Here is a 19,606-nt window from a genome sequence, read left to right as displayed (position 1 = left end):
CCTGCTCACATACTAAACCCGACTGAGAGCGACAACTGGTGTATATCGATCTCTTCTCGAAGGTTCAAGATTGCTCTGAGCTCCTCACTGCTCCAGGGTTGCCAGTCTTTTTTGCTTTGTAAGCCAAGTCAGAATCTCTCTCTCTCTCTCTTTTTATTTATATATATATATATATATATATATATATATATATATATATATATATATATAATTAATTTCACTTACTCTTGATTTATACGGAGGCCTTATTTATACGTATTTATTTCAAGTAGTCTACTACAATCATACCTAGATCTATGAATGCTTCATCTGTCTTCCTTTCCAATTTGCTTTGTCTTGGTAATGGTACGATTATGAGATTTCAGACCTACCCGCAAATCTAGTTGCAGTAACGCGTGCCTTTTTTGCAGGTAGTGTAGGATTCGATTCACTGTGGGAGAGCTTTGATCACATTGTAGATCTTGTGTGTCGTATAACATCGGTGCTGGAAAGGGACGCTAAACTTCAACAAATAATGAGAGCTATTGATCTTCGCATATATGTGATTTCGTTTTGAATTCGCTGTTGTAAGTTTTTTTTTTTTTTTTTTTTTTTCTGCAATTTTTTCGTATTGACTCGACATGTCAGTAGTTGCTCTATTTTCCTTATCTTCCTACTTTGAAAAAAGGCCAGTATATATTTATTGGATGTGCCTCTGGTTTTCATTTCTGTCGCTGTTTCGCCGGTCCGTGAGCGTTTTTTTTTCTTTTTCAGTTCTTTCTGTACTATCAGGCTAATAGCCGTTATTGTTTGTACTGACTGGTGATTGCTTCATGTTTTGTTACGTAAGCTCTAAAAATCAAACCCTACCTCGCGGTGAAAAGTGGATAACTCACGTTAATATTAACAGGTGAGGATTTCGTAATATCTGACTATAAAGTTGGTTCGTAATTAATAGAACTGCTTTTCAACTGCACAAAATTTCATAAATAGGAGTTGCTTCTCGGTATCTTAAATTTAAAAATCTTTTTCATCAGAAAAAGAGAATTTGGCGTTCAGGCTTGTTCGTGCGTGGATAGTTTGTGAAGTTGTAGAAAGGTGTCTTGCTCGCACTGTTGCTTTTCCTGTAGTGCTTGGATTCTATTCTACGAAAGAAGGGCTTGCTCACTCAGAGGTTATGTACGAGGGCTATCTTTTAAGTCCCGATTGTTAATAGAAACAAAACAAGTAAATATAGTGCCATAAGTTTTTGGTTATTTCGTCTGTGCCCATTAGGCTTTTTTTTTTCACAGTTACCGTGTTTGTTTAAACATTTATAAAATCCTTCATTTTTTTTTTCTATCCCCACGTCGTAGAAATCACCCGCCTGTGACCGAAACATCTTCAAACAGTTTCCACTTCCTCATTGAGGTCAAACCTGCTCGTCGAAGAACTGCTTGAGATAGGGAAACAGATTATAATCCTCGGTCTAGCCTGTACGGTGGGTGATCCAGTACCTCCCATGATATGATTAACTCATGAGTTTGAGGAGCAAAATAAGGGCGTGCATTGTCATGCAGCAACAGAACACCAGATGATAGTAGGCTACGGCGCTTATCTTGTATAACGCGTCGAGGCTTTTTCTAGGTTGCATAGTACTCAGCTGAGTTGATGGTTGTTCCTCGTAGCATAAAGACTACTAACAGGACACCATGGCGATCTCAGAATACTGTAGACAATCTTGCTTGTACACATTGTCTGTTTGCTTTTACTGACGGGGAATGTCGTGTTCCGCCATTCTATTGATTGCCACTTCGACGGTGGAGTCATGTGGGGAAAGCCGTTCTCCTGTAATAAGTGGTCCAACTGTTAATTGCCTTCCTCATATCGGGTTAGAAAGGTCAAAGTACAAGCCAGTCTAGTCTTTTTATGTTTCTCAGTAGTCTAGGAACTCATAGCGCGCACAGTTTTCGCAACTTAGTTTCAGAAAATATTTTGTCTCCAACCGTGAAACATGAAGTTCCAAATGGAACGTGCAAATCGTGAAACGCCAGTTTTCATAATTTTGTGCAACTGCACGCACCAATTCGTTTAAGGGGGCTAATTGGTAGAGCGCTTACCTCTGGTACGTGGGGTTCTTGGTTCGATCCCCGGTCACATAAATTTGTGGTGGACACCATCGAGTCCGTGGGTTTTCTCGGGAGTACTCCCGTTTCCTCCGATGTTCTCATTTCTCCATTCTTCCATCATTCACTTGCTTTAATCAGTAGTTTCCCTTAACCTAAAGGGCATACTCGTGAGATGTTAAACTGAAAGATTTTGAGCTGCTTCGTGGATAAGCGGTTAGCGTAGGCGTCTTTAGCGTGGGAGACCCGGGTTCGATTCCCGGCGAAAGTTCATATGGTTCGGATCAGTAGGCCCCTCTCATATAGCCTTGCTGCTGAAAGGGATGTTAAGATCAAAATCAACTCAACTCAAAACTGAAAGATTTTATTTCATTTACCAACTCGTCTATGATTACAAAATGTCGACCCGATCGCAGTTCATCATGTACATTGTCATGTCTATCCATGAACGATCGTACCCATTTACTCACCTGCTGACACGTTCCTTGCTGTCAAAAATCTAATCCTAGACCTTACTTTGCGGTATGTTCATTGTGACGAAAAATTTCAACTGCCCATACTGAACCATACAACTGGCGTTATTATTGCAACTAGTATCTCATGCCCAGGGCGTGCTGAGACATCGCTCGTGCGCATTTTGCTAAAAACAACAAACATAGCCAATAGCCGCAATTAAAACAACGGTTAACGATTGACTTCGGTCACAGGCGGGTGATTTCTGCGATGTGGGCATAAAAAAACTGATAAATGTTCAAATAGCTACGGGGAAAAAAGCTTAATGTGTACAGAGAAAATAACCAAATATGTGTGGCACTATCTTTGCTTTTTTATTATTATTATTGACAGTAAATAGCCCTCGTATCTCGCAAACTAAAAAACTGATTATCTAGCTGGGAGGGAAAAAATCAATTCATTTCTGTGCGGATATCCAGGAATTTTTGAATAGTGGATTCCAGAAAGTGTGAAGAAAGTACGAGAATATATGACTGCTTTCCAATAACAGTGGCCAACAATCAGAAGTGTTGCGAGTGGAATTGTGGCATGTGGAATTCCTTGGTTTTATCTTACGGTAATACATCTGTGGAAGGTGAGTTTTCATTCAATATACACATAGTAGTAGAATATTAAATTGAAGATTATCTGGTAGCCCAGAAACAGACGTATGGTACAATCCGCGGCAAAAAACCTGCAACATGAGCATATAAGTTTATTGTGAAATGACGAAGTCTTTTGCTACAAAATAAGTGTGCACGGGAGGAGGCCGAGGTTTATCCTGGCGTGATTCGTTCCACTTAGACGTTATGTTCATTCCCTGTGCTGTTAGGCGTAGTTTCACAATAAACTTACATCCTCATGTTGCAGGTTTTTTTTTGCCACGGATTGTACAATGTGAATCTCATATAGCTTGACAACAATGACTTGATGTCTAAGACACAGAAATTACTGAAAGTTAAAAACTAATACAACACGCTATTAACATATATATTTACAACAGTTAAGCGCGAGTGAATTATTTCTGGATATTGAGTAGGGTGAGTTCGGCAATAGTGACCGCTGGAAAAAAAAAATATTACTTCTAAACACTTATAAAAGGTGATGATTTCATATTTGACAAAAAACAATTATTTGCTTTATTTGGGTTCTTTTGTACCATACCATGTGTTAACTGCTCACTTTTAAAATTTTGCAGTGATATAAAAATAAGTTTTACGGAAACTAATCAAAATTCCCACTTGTCGACCATCGTCGCTCAGTAGTCGACCGCGCTCAATTTCTATTGTTTCTATCGTGTAGAAGTAATGTCAAGTGCAAGTAATGTCATTTTACTTTGTTTCTTGATCTTCAACTCTTAAACACGAAAGACCTTGTTTCTTCTCAATCTTATATGCAAAGATGGAGAGAGGATGAGTATCATAGTTTCCATGAAAGAGCAAAATATTTTAATTATTGCTTACACCGTGCTAATTTCGATATGCTTTTAATAAGTACCCCTTAGTTTTGACTCTAAAGAGGGTCACCGGACATGGACATGTACAGACGCAGGAATTGACAGTGAAACAATTAACCGAACACGTACAACAGGTGGTTAGTCAGTTTATTTGTAGTTATGATATTGCCCCTACTTCCATTTCACTCTCTCCTTTTATTTTTCAGTCGTTCTAGTTTTGAAATACAGGGGAGGTATCAAATTTGCGAGTATTTTCCTGTATAGTAGCTGTTTTGATTACACCGTATGGTCTATCAAATTACGATGCGCATACAGTAATATTATCCTTCAATTTGCAGCCTTGTCTATGCCAAAAATGCGAAGAAAATTAGTATGGATATAGGGTCATTTTTGGTCTTAGTCTCTGAAAGAAGGCAGTCTAGCTTTTTGTTACCAGAAGTGTACCATACAAGCAGTCTTGTTTCAGAAAATGCTGGGGCCTCTCACTTCAGAAAATTCCTGTAGTCTACTGTAAGTGGAAATAAACAAGTTTGAATGCCCTTTAGCTGTTGAAGAATTTCCTTTCAAGCCAAAATGCTGAATTGGCGTGCATAGTTGAGGAAAAGCGTATGGGGCCAGGATTTTTTTTGTACATGTTGCATTGTGTTTATGTAAATTACATAATGTGTGTGGTGTGTAAACGACAGTCCAAGTTCCACCGCTTTCAAGGGAGCGTTTTTCTTAAAAATAAACGCTTCCTTGAAAGTTCACATGGTATAACGAAGAGGATTTAACGATTAATATTTTTAATTAATTTTCGTACACGTACGGAATTGTTTGTATGATCTGCATGTATTTAAGTTTGTATATTAACTTATAATATAGTTGCAAGTTGGGTTTCCTGTAGGAAATGTTGAACAAAAACTCTCAATATTCACTTAAAGCTGTACACAAGATCCATCTTATGTTAAAGATTGATTTTCATGATTACTTTGTGTAGGAGTATTTCGAAATTTGTATTTTGACAGCTAGTTGGCAATCATGTGGTTTGAACGTGTGTTCATAATTTGTGTCTATACTTGCTCAGTATTTCTAGGTCGCGTGTCTAATATTGGCTACATTCGCAGTATTGCGAAAGGCCAGTGTACATCATCGCCTGTCGCTAATTGACACAAAGTCCGATTAGAAACCGAAAGCTCGCTGAAGAAAAGAAACTCATCTGAAAATGTGTACATTAATTATACAGGGCAAGTCAAAATGATGAGCCCGATTTCAGAAATTTATGCTGTGAAATTTAATAAACACATGCGCTTTGATAGGTTAACTTTCAAAGTTTAGTTTCCATTTTCTACAGCTAAGAGTCAGCTGCGAGCAGTTAAGGAAAATTACTTTTACTAGAGAACAGAGATCTTTGTGTGCTTGATTAGTATGTAAAAAAAAAAAGTCCGTGATCAGTGTGCAGTAGCATTTCCGTACCAGATACCGGAGAGATCCACCTACGGGGAAAGGCTATTCGTAAATTGTATGAATATTTCAGGTATTCGGGCCATGCATCACATCAATTATTGCCGATATTGACCGCAGCATGTTACAAAAGATTTGGCAGGAGATTAGATCATCGACTTGATGTGTGCTGTGTTACAGGAGGCACTCACAAAACACTTGTGATATGTTTTAAGAAAATTTCCACATTTTACCTTAGCGCATGTTTATTAGATTTCACAGAATAAAGTTTTGAAATCAAGTCCATCATTTTGACTTGCTCCGTATAGACACTTTCATATTTTTCATGTAATTGACGTGTTCTGCTTCTTTTAAACGGTTCGATTTAATTATCCACGTCAACATTTATTTGTTGACGTACATACTATGGAGTTAAGCATTTAAACACATTCCGTTTACCTACTTGTTGACTTCATTTTGGGCTCAATGTTTATTTTTTTTAAAGATGGTGTAGCGAAATAATTACTCTATTTATTTATTTATTTATTTATTTATTTATTTATTTAATTTGCAGTTTGATGACGTTAAGATGACAGAGATAATTCAGAATAACATTGCTTTAGCCAGATACGACAAACCTACTCCAGTGCAGGTAAGTGTGTACTTTACCGTATTGCAGCATAGTGTGTTTAAGACACGGGTAATAAGAACATGCATTGTCAGGCAGTAATTAAGTGTAGTAAAAGTTACGTAACACCCACATCAGTAGAGGAGGAAAATAATTTAAAAAAAAAGTGTGAGATGAATACAGAAATGAATAAGTTTTAAATGGAAGAAAAAGATAGTGACTGGAAATACGACCACGTAAATACGATAAATAAGTGTATCAACTACAGATAAAAAGTTGAGTGAAATCAACGTATTGTGTCTTTGTGTTCAATCACTGTGAAATATAAAAAAAAGGCTCATTAGATGAGTTTTACTATTGATTCAATAATCATGTGCCACACATTGTTCTTATTAAATTAGGGGTAAATAATAATAATAGACATGAATTAGTAGAAATAATTAAAAAATGCATTACCCTGATTGGATATAGGTAATGGACATTGAAACTGAAACACCTGGTAGAAAGCCATACTTTGTATTTAATAAGGTATTGGGGCTCCTTTGGCGATCAATACAGCTCGAAAACGCCTTGGGAAGGATTGATAGAAGTCCTGCACCGTTTGCAGAGGGATTTTCAGCCATTCCTCTTGTAGTGCAACACGTGTACATGGTGGAGGGAAACATTTTCTCACTCTAGCAAAACCCATACAACCCCGGTACGTGACGTTTGGGCGCAAGTTAAATTAAAAAGTCGTTATATTAGGCGCTGAATACTAAGTTCGAATCAAGATATCACAAGGTGTCTACTGTAGTGGAAGTCCTTGAATTATACTGGGTTTTGTTTTACATACTAGAAATACTGGAATTTCAAAATTCTAAAAACTTAATTAACAATTAAATTTTGTAAATTTAAGTTTCAACCAGTTAAGTGTGCTTTAAGTGTGCTTTTTATTTAATAACTTTTCAAGCCAAAGGTAAGTAGACCAGACTAGATATGATTGACTACATTACATACATAGTGGGCCTATTCCATTAAAGAACTTAAAGCAGGCCTACTACTGTAGGTATGCAATCAGTGCGAATGTCAAACACATTTTCAGTGGCTAAATGATCAATATATGTACACTTAACTATTATTTTTCGCTTAGAAATCATTTTTTTCCCTTTTCCTTTCGCCACTTTCTTTAATGCAAATTAAATGCTTACCATGGGACGAAAAAAATGTGTTAAGAGAAATCTGGCAAACGTAATACGAAAGAAAACAAATTTTAATATTCATAAGTATGTAATTATTAACTTTTTAAAAAATACAAAAAATAAATCAATATGGTTTAATTAACATTAACAAAATTATTAACAGTTCGTCTGATTCCTTAATTTCCTAGACAAAAATTAGATCAACATGTTGAAGTACAAGAATCGTGAACAAGCGAAAAATCAATCCATGATGACGTGGGCTAACCCTCTTAAATCTCAATGAATTCAACATTACCAAAATTATTTACAATTTTTCTGATTCTGTCATCGGCCTTTTTTGCTCTTCACCCCGCACCATTATTTCAAACACCAAATCTCTTCTCGTTTGCATTCTCCTCGGAGCTTCGATGAGTCTCCAGATCGAAGGATTATCCATCTGCAACACGCGGTGAGAAAAAAGAGAAAAGTGTAGGAATAACATTAAGTATCGAAGTTAGTTATCGATTTAAGTATCGAAAATTAAACAAAACAATTGAAGTATTTTGATTGGCTGTTTATCATGAACAACGTGTTCTGATTGGTCCTAGAGAGCAAATCAAAGCTTTCTTTGCTTTCCCGTCTTTCACAAATTTTAGTTAGACGGGATGGTGCAGCAAATGCAAAGTTTAGAAGATAAAACTACATGATTTTTATTTAAATATTTCTTTATTTAATTTAGATGAATAAATAAGATATAGAAAATAGATAAATGAGGTGAGAAAAAAGGGAAGTGTAGGAAATGTGTATATATATATATATATATATATATATATATATATATATATATATATATATATATATATATATATATATATATGAGCCATGGCAGATGTTCAACTTGTCATGCTCATCGAACCACTCTGACATGTTTAGCAGTGTGAATGGGGTAGTTATCATGAAACACTACACTAACATCTGAGAATAGTGTTCGAATCATAAGGTGTGAATGGTCGTATAGTCCTTGACAGTGACACGACCCTTTAGAACAATTAGGGGTTCATCGTCTGCCACGATATTGCACCCCATACAATCACGGATCCGCCTCCATGTTTGTGGGTATCAGAGGTGCTTCTCCAGACGAACAGTCCGTTTGGAAAACAGTGTGGCTGGACTCAGCGGAGAATGACAGGTTACAGGTCATCCAACGTCCAGGTGTGCTTCTGGCACTACTGAAACAGTTTTGTGTATTTGTACTACTGATGAAAGACTTCGGTATCGCAATCCTTCCATGGACGCAAGTATCAACGGACTGGTTTGGTGCACACATGTTATGTGAGGTGTGTATTTACATCTGTGGTTATTTCCGATGAGGTGGTTTTCCGTTTTCCTCTGCAATTGCTCCTCCTAGATGTGATTCGTTCTCCCTGTCATATCCATACAGCCCCTGGATACCCTAGATCGTGAGACGTGACAAAGTATTGCAGTTTGACACCGATGTCACCTGCTAAACGCGCCCCTACGACCTACCCTCTTTTGAAGTCCTCTTCACACGATTTGACGCTCACTGATGAACCTCTTCTACAGGAGTTACTATCAAGGACCCGCACGCCTGACTAATTGCCCAAAAGTACGATATAAACTACCAGACGGCTTTGGTGAGCCCCACGACATCCTATGCCATTTGCGAAGGTGTTTCAATATCAGCTATATCGGGTGTTCTGCGCCTATGAATACCACAGTGCTATTCTTCAGGTCAAAATAAGGCGAAAAGTTTATATAATGGTATACCCTATGGGGCCTCTTTTAACCGCTATGGGGAACCAAGAAATACACTATGTGGCAACGTCGTAGATTGATTTGAAACCATTAGCATTGCTTTACGAATCCATCAAGCAGTTACATCGATTGTTACGTTAATAAGTGATGTCAGTGTCAACGTCTGTCGAGTTCAATCCTATCTGGAAAGAATTGATGTCACTGTTTGATGGATTGGCAAATCTACTCTATGGTTCTCCGACGTTGCCACATGGTGCAATTGCCATTTTCAGACGAGGATCCGAAATGTATATAATTATATATATTTTTCGCTTCATTTTGACTTGTAGTGTGTATATATATTTTATTTCGGAAATATTTGAGGTCGCAAAGGTAGGTGAGATACCCTGAGACACCCACAAATATTTCCGAAATAACAAAAAAAATGTAACAAATCTATTTAGGTAAGAGTGTACACATGTCAGGGGCCTATAAAATTCTGTAAACAAAAGTGCCCTTATGAGTCCCATCGTGGGGCCCCAGGGGACAACTTGAAAGTTTTAAATGGGAACTCCGTTTTTCTTGCAGACTCGAATTTGGGATCGAAAATACTCAAATTTTACTTGAAGTACTTTTCGTTACCCGCCTAGATGGCGCTGTAATCACAAAAAAGAAATACCATCCCACGCTACCTGGGATTGATAATAAACCAAGTAACTCGAGAAATACACTTGCAATTAAAAAGCACGAAATATGTGACCAATATTTTAAAAAGGCTTAGCATAAAACAAAATTGCTTTCATTTACATTTCATTGCGACCATGGTAGACAATTAGGATATGGAAAAGAAAGATTTTGTGTTTTGCAACAAGAAACATCTTCCCTAGAATTGTAAAGGTCAAGTAGACCAATATGTTTATTAAATATCACGTGACATGGACAGATTAAATAAAATCATTATTTCACACTAGTACGTAAAATCACAAATGAGAAAGATTTCACAGAAGAACAAATTTACAAAACCTGGATAAGCGTAAAGAAACTTAATTGATACACAGGGCTATTTAAATGATCTTCACGATTTCAAAGGTTAGTAAATCAACTTTGTTTAGTCACAATGACATGCAGCTTATGTTAAATTAGAGAAAACTTAAAATAATTTTTGTTTATAAACACATGCGTGTTATATTCCTTGTCAAAGCTGCTCAAGATGAGTGCAGTTTGTAATTCAACATACATCAGTTTGATAGTATAATTATTGGCACACACTTTTTTACATTCCAGGGGCAGGAAATCAATCTGCTTCTTAAACACGTTCTCAAACTTCAGTTAAATTGTTAGGGAGGGGTGACTGATACACTTGGATTTAACATAACCCTAACTTCGTTGAAAATTCAGTTTCACATGAAAGTACAGAATTAAAAAAAAAAAAAAAAAAAAACACGTTGTCCTGTCTTCGTTTCCTGCTATCTATAATTACTGTTACCCTAGTTACGGAATGCGTAACTACACATCAGCTTTACCAGCCACGTAGTCTCTTCCAGTTTTTTTTTTTTTTTTTTTTTTTTCTCTTTCTTCGAAGAACTTGATTATCATGAGTCCCCTTGCCTCTCTCGACTTGGTTGTCTAAAATTGGCAGATGAACAAAGTTTAACTGATGTTTCACAACATACGCTCAAACTGCACAGCTTTCTTGGTCTGGCAGTGAGCAATTCGATGGTAAAACACAAATACTGCATTCCTGGTGACGTTCAGTTCAATAAGTGCAACTTCATCAACAACCCTTTTACGAAGATTATCCAAAGTGGTTGGTATTGTTTGATATAGAAAAAATACTTGGAGTTTTAGATAAACCCAAAAAAAGTAGTATAGTGGCGACAAGTCAGGGGAACAGAGAATGATCGGGCCACCCAATCTCACTTCTTTTGCGAATCCGTTACTTAGGAAATTCCGTGTTAGAAATTGCCGCATATTTACACAGTTGTGCGGTCTTGTACATCTTGCTGAAACTATCTGTGGGCAAAATTTTCTTCTGCAGTATCTCATTGCTGGAACTATTTGATTTCGAAGCATCTCACACAGTTCAGAAGTCAAATTGTTATTAATAAAAAAGGGCCCAATTATTGTATATTTAGCACTGACGTCCAGATATTCAACTTTTCAGAGGATGTAGTGTGTGTTTGAAAGGACCAATGAGATTGTTGTCAAATCAAAACCTGCTATTACGTCTGTTAATGTAACCGGTTAGGTGGAACGTGCCTTCATGAGAGAATACAATGGAGGTAAGAAACGTAGGATCATCATTAGTTTGTTTCATCATATCTTGACAAATTCCACACGGCGAACAGACATCTTCATTCAGTTGGTGTATCACATGAATTTTGTATGGGTAGAACTTCATTTTCTTCAATGTTCTTCTCGCAGACATGGACTAATGTCATATTGTTCCGCAGCTTTATGAATGCTAAGTTGAGTATTTTCAACAAATGACTGCAACATCAAGTTGTTTGTCGCCGTTTTCGGTCGACCAGAAATGTTACAATCCTTTATAGTTACCGTTTTCTCGACGCGTCTTACGATACACTCGACAGTAGGTCTCGAAATGGGATTGTGTGGAACGCTAATTTTTTCGTTAAATATTACCCTTACTTCAGCAATGACCTTCGGTTATTGCCCATCCTCGTATCATCAAGAGCGTTAGAACTTTACTTTTAGAGCAGTTGGAATACAGTAGAAGTACAGCTTGAGTGTTGAGAGGTTCTCTGTAATAATGCCTACTGCTACCAATATCTAATCATGGCTTCTACGTTGCTGGACCGTAATTTACAATCAACCATAAGTATTTACAGAACATGACATAGGGGTGACACACATGTCTTCTGGTCAAATGTTATTTGTTCCATTAAATTTTAAGAGCCCATTTGCTCTCTCAAATCTACCGATCAACTTTACATGTTCATATTTACTTCCACTTCTCAAATGGAATTATATGCAGTTCCAAATCAAATCGTAATTATGCACATCTACATAACCATAACAACAAAATAATGATGTCCTTTTAAACTTTAATAGATCCACCCATCAACCTTACGTGTTCACTTTCAATTTTATTCAGTTTGTGGTGGTCAAACACCGTGCTCGTGGGTTTTCTCGGGGTTCTCCCGTTTCCTCCCACTTTCTTCATTCCACCATTTCACTCATCTCTCATCATCACCGTCTCCTTTAGCCTAACCGGCATAACCGTGGGACGTAAAACTCAAAGATTTCATTTCATTTTCAATTTTATTCAGGTAAAATCACATGGTCTATATTCAAATCAAATCGCATTATACATATCTACATAAACATGGCAAAAATTAATAACTTAATTCTCTTTTGACGCTGTGCCCGATTATTAATTGAAACTTCATGACCCAACGGAGAGCTAAAGTAAATCAACTTTCATAGTGTCCACAAGCTCACAGAAAAAATATCAGTTCTTGAATATTATTATCACAAACTTATGTTCTAACTTTGTTTGCAAGTCTTAGCAACATCATCACACAGCATGAAGAGTTCTTGAACCAGCTTTTCATTTATCAACCTCAGGTACCACGATGATATTATTTTTGCGATTTATGTTATCTAGGAGGACAACGAAAAGTAGCATATTCTCGGTCGCAGTATCCGAATCTGCATTAATGGAGAGGATTTCTATTTGGAATTTTGGGAAGGTGAAGATAACTTCGTTTTATGTTAGTTGAATAGATCTTTTAAAATGATTGGACACGTACTTAAATTGCAAGTGTATTTCTCGAGGTATTTAGATTATCACTAGCCGTGGGTGACGTACAGGCGTACGATGATATTCAATTATTTTTTGCTACAGCTCTAGCAAGTAGAATAACGCAAATATGCTTCAACTAAACGTTCTTTATTTTCGATCGCAAAATCAGAATCTGCAATAAAAATAGGTTTTCATTTAAAATTTTCGAGTTGGCCCCTGGGGCCCTATAATGGGACCCCTGGGGGCACTTGTAGTTTACACAATTTTATAGATTCCTGACGTGTACATTCTTACGTAACTAGATTTGTTACATTTTTTATTTAGGAAATATTTGAGGTCGCAAAGTTAAGGGACGGACGTATATTCATTTTTTTGCGATTACAGCGCCATCTATTAGAATAACGAAAAAGTGCTTTAAGTAAAAGTTGCTTAGTTTTGATCGTAGAATCAGAATCTGCAATAAAAATAGGGGGGCTCCATTTGAAATTTTCGAGTTGGCCCCTGGGGCTCTATGATGGGACTCCTAGGGGCACTTGTTTACAGAATTTTATAGGCCCCTAGCATGGGTACATTCTTGCTGAACCACATTTGTCAATTTTTTTTATTTCGGAAATATTTGAGATCGCAAAAACATGAAAGAATGAATTTTAAAGGTTCATAGCTCCAAAACTATGGTACTTACCGTAGTCGGGTCAAGACTTCACTTAGGAACTAGTATGTGACCTATCCAAAAATGTGTTTCAGAATCCTGAGGTGCTTCCACAGTTTTTATAGAGGGAGTTTGACTACGAGCCTACGATATAAAGTACTCTCCAACTACCTCCATAACAATTGTTACGTTAGTACCTTAGGATTCTAAAACATGCATTTTTGGGTAGGGCACATACTAGTTCCTAAGTTAAATCTTGACCCAACTACAGTAAATCCCATAGTTTTGGATCTGTAAACCTTTAGAATTAATTTCTTATGTTTTTGGCAGCCTATAACACGTAAATGATAGGGTTTTCGCCCTATGTTTATTGGAACTTTCGTTTACTCTCAGGAATCACTCCTCTGCTTTTGTACAACGAATTTAGCGTCATACTGTATATATACGAGGCCTGTCTAAAAAGTATCCGACTTTAATTTTTTCCACGCAAAGTAGTGATTCTCAGGCGGCGCCACCGTGCACGGTGGAAGGAGGAACCTTAATGCGCATGCTTGAATTTTTTCACCGCGTTCGCGTGTGCCAGTCGTGAGCTGGTGGTCGCGAAGTGAGGTGCTGTTGGTAGTGTTCGTCGGATTTAGTGTTTCTCGCAAGATGACTGAACGAATTGAGCAAAGATACTGCATCAAATTCTGTCAAAGGCTGGGTGATTCTCAAAGCCAAACAATTCGTAAGATTCAGCAGATGTTTGGAGAAGATGCGATGGGTGTATCACAAATTAAACAATGGTTCAACCGATTCAAAGATGGCCGCACATCAGTCGAGAGTGAGCAGCGTAGCGGCAGGCCCCAAACTGCTCGGAATGCAGCTGTTGTTGAGCGGGTGCGAAATTTGGTGATGGCAGATCGCCGTTTGACAGTGCGGGAGATTGCAGATGATGTTGGAGTGAGTAAAGATTCTGCACATGCAATTTTGCGTGACGATTTGAACATGAAACGAGTGGCTGCTAAATTTGTACCCAAGTTGTTGTCTCAGGAACAAAAAGACACCCGTTTTGACGTTGAACAGGACCTTCTGGACACCACCAACACTGATCCTGGGTATCTGAATTCCGTGATAACTGGAGATGAGTCATGGGTGTACGGGTACGACCCAGAAACAAAACAACAATCGTCTCAATGGAAGCATCCCGATTCTCCAAGGCCGAAGAAAGCGCGGCAGGTGCGAAGCAAAATCAAGGTGTTGCTGACTGTTTTCTTCGATGCCCGTGGAATTGTGCATCACGAGTACGCACCGGAAGGACAAACAGTGACAAAGGAGTACTATCAAGATGTTCTCAGGCGACTCCGTGACCCAGTCCGGCGCAAAAGACCAGACATGTGGACAGCGAAGAACTGGCACGTCCATCATGACAACGCCCCAGCACATTCATCCCAATTGATCCACACGTTCTTAGCCAAACATGGAATTACAACCGTTCGCCAACCTCCCTACTCTCCAGACCTGGCTCCTTGTGACTTCTGGTTGTTTCCAAAATTGAAGACGCCTCTGAAGGGATCCCGTTTTGAGAATAGAGAAGACATAATGCGGAACACGACGACGGAGCTAAACAACATTCCAAAAGAAGACTTCCAGCGGTGTTTCCAGCAGTGGAAGGATCGGTGGGCTAAGTGTGTGGAAGCACAAGGGGCCTACTTTGAAGGGGATTAGGGTCCCAAATCTGTCAGGTATTCGCAACTATTTTTCTGGCCAAAGGTCGGATACTTTTTAGACAGTCTTCGTATATATATATATATATATATATATATATATATATATATATATATATATATATATACGCACTAGAAACAAGAAATAGTATTTAATGTGCTTGATTCATCCCCACAGGAAAAAGTCACAGGGTGGCAAATCCGGTGACCGTGGAGGCCAACTGAGACATGTTAAGTCGCCAGCTCCTTAACCAATCAACGGTTCGGTAGAGTTTCATTAAGATATTCACGCACTTTTGGCGACTCCAGTGAGGGGGTGCCCGGTCTTGTTGAAAAATGAAGTTGTCTTCGTGCAGCCTCGGAAACAACCAGTTTTGTAACATAGCGAGATACTGCTGACTGTTAATCATGTTTCCATTACAGAAGAATGGGTCGTAAACAGATGATCGGGATATCGCACAAAACATATTGACTTTGGGCGAATCTCATACATGTTCAGTGAGTGCATGTGGGTTCTGTAGGCCCCAAATTCGAACATGTTGTTTGTTTACCTGACCACTAACACGGAAAGTCGCTTCATCACTGAACACGATGGGTTGTGCAAAAGTGTTATTGTCAATAGCACCCAGAATCTCGTTACAAAATAACACACGTTTGCGTTAGTCATCAGGACGCAGAGCTTGTAACAGCTGTAACATGTACGGCTTCATAACCAACCGACGTCTCAAAACTAGGGATGGCCACAAAGTTCTGGTTCCGCGAGGAACCGGTTCTCGGAGATCCGGTTCTGGACCTGGATCCGAAAACCCAGTTCCAGAACCGGATCTTAGAAACCGGTTCCAGACTTGTATCCGAAAGCCCGGTTCCAGAACCGGGTCTTAGGAACCGGTTCCAGACCTGGATCCGAAAGCCCCCAAAGACCCGTAAAGGAGGCACAAATTTCACCTTCAAAACACTGCAAAGAGGACCATGCGCTTGTGCCCTCCACGCCCACTCTCTCTTGTGCCCCCAGAAAAAAAATTTGGGGTCACCAGTGTTTCTTTGTGTGTTTTTATTTTGGTCCACCAGTGGGTGTTTAGCCAAATGATTTGGCCAGTTTGCCTGTTTAACCATTGAGTTTGCCAGTTACCCAGTTTATTTAGCCAAATGAGACAAGCGGCCGCCGCCTGGGTGCCTGCCTGTCGCTTCCACCATTTCATCTAGCACACTGTTCACAGCCTTCCAGCAGATCGGGTTTAGCGTAGGGATCGTCACAAAGTTTCAGTTTCGGTTTCTGGATCCGAAGAACCGGTTCCAGACCTGGATCCGAAGAACCGGTTCCAGACCTGGATCCGAAGAACCGGTTCCAGACCTGGATCCGAAGAACCGGTTCTAGACCTGGATCCGAAGAACCGGTTCCGGAACCGGATCTTCTAGAACCGGATCCGTTCAGACCCGAAAACCGGTTCTGGCCATCCCTACTCAAAACACGCCAATTTGTTGTTGTCAGCACTTGTAACTCCCGACTGGGACGACGAGTTGATTTTGAAGGACAGACGTTGGAAAGCAGTTTGCAACATTTTCAAGAACACGAGGGCGGCCAGGACTTTCCTTTACATACACATCCTGTATCTACAAACGGTCGATACCATCTGAGAATGTTCCACCCATTCGGAGGATCAATTTGGTACCCCCACCTGGAACGTCTTTGCACTGAAATCACGGAATTGCACTTCGCAAACTCGAAAACACAAAATGATTTCTGTTGCGGAGTAGCCATTTTAAACATATGACTGTTACCAAGTAAACAGAAGATAACTGACATCTAGCGGCTATTAATATAAACTAGACTATGTATTAGTTTCTCCTGTATTTTTGAAACAGGATGTATTTACAGAGGAAATATATTTATGTGGTTTACATAACTTTCTTACGCATAAAGAATACTCATATGTATCAATGGTTATGAGCAGTGCATAGCAAACAATTTGAAGTGGAAAAATTGAATATAGGATTTTAAAAATGAGTTCAGACCATTTTCTTATAGGTTTGTATTCCTGACAAGTTCGTAGTTATCATTTTTCCGACTGTATATCTTCTATTCAGTCGTGATTTAATAGCCTTATATCCTAATTTCAAAATAGTTTTTAACCTGTTCCTTCTAGTTTTACTTCAGTGAACAGTCTTCGTATTTCTCTTGAAATAATTTTCCGAAATTGATTTAAGTATTCAAATTTCGCTTTCTGCGTCCTGTATGAAGTGTAATGACAGACTGGTACTTTCTTTTTAACATTATAAGACGACCAGATACACTTCGTATTTTCAAAGGAGAGAGATACGAAAGTTATGTAAAACATCAATATTTCACATTTCGTTGTACGAGGATGACACTACTCGCAAAGAGTATGGTTTAGGTTTAGATAAGGGATACATATTAAAGCAAATAAATTGACAAGACTTCAATTGACCAAAGTACAAGAAATCTCGTGTTGGAGCCTATGGGTAAGTTTTTGAGTAGACAAAGAAGGTGGGAGGATAATAAAAAGCGTGATCTTAGGCAAAAGGGTAGCAAAGCACATGATAGGATCCGTGAGATTGCTTAAGACACATTGTTAGTAAAGAAATGGAAAGGAGTAATGAGAAGTGCTTACAGAATAGACGTGAATGAAATCAAGATTTGGGAGCAAAGTATCAGGTCGTTGCACATAAAATCTTATTGTCGGTATGACGTAAATTAGATATATCCAAATGTTGCCAGATGGTGCTAGTATATATCTTGCGCGTGAGCGCAAGGAATCAGTTAAGTGCTACCGTGTCGCATGATTTTATAGACAGTGTGGACGTAGGTCGAATATGCTTACTTTTTCTATACGAGTTTAAAACTCGATCATGGCGGAGCAGAGGTAGCCAGAACAATAACCGAGCATTTGGACATGACGGGACGAAGAAAAAAAAAAACTTATGAACCTGAAAAGTGAACTCGTAGGCACGCATCAACAGCCATCGAAGTGATCTTGAGCATTAATGGAGTCTGGCCTTTGCCAAGCTATAAAGAATATCTCAATATTATTGGATGTAAATTATTCCAGGATTTCCCGGCACTTGTGAGATATGATCAAAAAATACGGTGAATAATTTTAGTAAAAACAAAATAATAAGCTTACGTGGAATTGTCAAAATGTTTTCCTTTATGCACAGTTTTAATTTTTTTGGAAAAGCCAGAAGTCGCGTGGTGCTATACCTGGAGAGCACAGCGAATGTGGACAGACAGGAATATTTTTTCGGCCAAAAACTCGCGGATCAAAAGCAAGGTGTAACACGGCGTGTTTTCGTGGCAAAGTGGGAAGCCATTTGCCCATTTAATCGGCGGTTAAAATGCTTTTCACGAACTGAGAGGCTTAGTTCTTCGAAAAGCTGTCGAATAGTCATTTGCAGTTTAAACAAATCATTTGTGCCCTTTTGCACGTTTCTGTTTTTGACGTCGAAGGACGTCTCGATCTTTGTGCTAGTTTTGAACAGACCTCTTGCCGTTTTTGAATCTCTCATACCACTTGTAAACAGTCTTCAGTGCCACCACTCCATCAGCATATACTGATTCTGACATTTCTTGAGCTCCTTTGGCACTTTTTTCTGCAGCTTAAAACAAAATTTTGGCGCGCGATATACACTTCACACTTTCTCCTTCTGCTCGTTTAAACTCGACACTGTACCAAAGGTTTAGGCTACCGGGATTACTAGTTGAAATGGATACAACACCGATAGATGCCAATGTGCAAGTAAATTCACAGTACTTTTTGATGACACCTTGTACAAGAACTTCCGAAAAGTCAATAAACTGAGCAAATGGGTATTCCAAGAACTCGCAGAATAATATATAATGCGTCGTCTCGAAGTAGTTCTCTGCTCTCTCGAAGCTCAAACGTTCTGTTTATGCGCAGGGTGTGATAAGTGACGAAAATTAATATACAATAATCATGGCTGCTCTGCACAATGGCTAGATGCTTAGTGCACCTCTAAACAGATGTCAAATCTCACTCTTCATTCGAAAAAGATAATAGTAATTATGTGGTAGCATATGTCTGTTTCATTACTCGATTTTTAAAAACCTGTAAAACACTGATTACTGAACCTAGGTAAATGAAGTGCAAGGTGCAAGGTCTTGGATTAATCTCTTGATTGGTCAATAGAAAAATGAAATTGAGTCTTGTAGGCTATGTACCATGTTGTCATTAAGACAAAAAAATCAGTTAAATCAACGAAACCACATTATAACTTTTCAAATACTGTAGTACTTTTTTTAATACTGTACTACTTATACTGCTAAAGATATCAACCAGTGATCATGTAAAAGCTTCGGATCTCAGATTGAAAAGACGGCTTATAGTATTAAGGTCCTAACCCAAGATATCAACAGTATGCTGTTCTCATTCACTTTCATTAGCCAATAGGTTTCTTTAGCCTATAGGGCATAACGTGGGACTTTAAACTTTAAAAAAAGATCGAGAATTTTTG

At 38.5% G+C, this 19,606-nt stretch overlaps 1 protein-coding gene across 3 annotated transcripts in view; it reads left to right on the top strand.

The window, feature by feature from the left end:
- bel (ATP-dependent RNA helicase bel) overlaps window positions 1–19,606 on the top strand; it is a 136,652-nt gene that overhangs the window by 40,534 nt on the left and 76,512 nt on the right. For all 3 annotated transcript variants that reach the window (XM_081769361.1, XM_081769359.1, XM_081769362.1), the window contains exon 5: window positions 6,029–6,106. In XM_081769361.1, the coding sequence (XP_081625487.1) occupies window positions 6,029–6,106 (78 nt within the window). The remainder of the gene's footprint in view (window positions 1–6,028; window positions 6,107–19,606) is intronic.

Source organism: Thermobia domestica, chromosome 8 (genome assembly GCF_964235325.1).
Source record: "Thermobia domestica chromosome 8, izTheDome1.hap1.1, whole genome shotgun sequence".
NCBI classification, from domain to species: Eukaryota; Metazoa; Arthropoda; class Insecta; order Zygentoma; family Lepismatidae; genus Thermobia; species Thermobia domestica.
The sequence above is the reverse complement of the archived record's forward strand: the minus strand, read 5'-3'. Positions and strand labels throughout refer to the sequence as shown.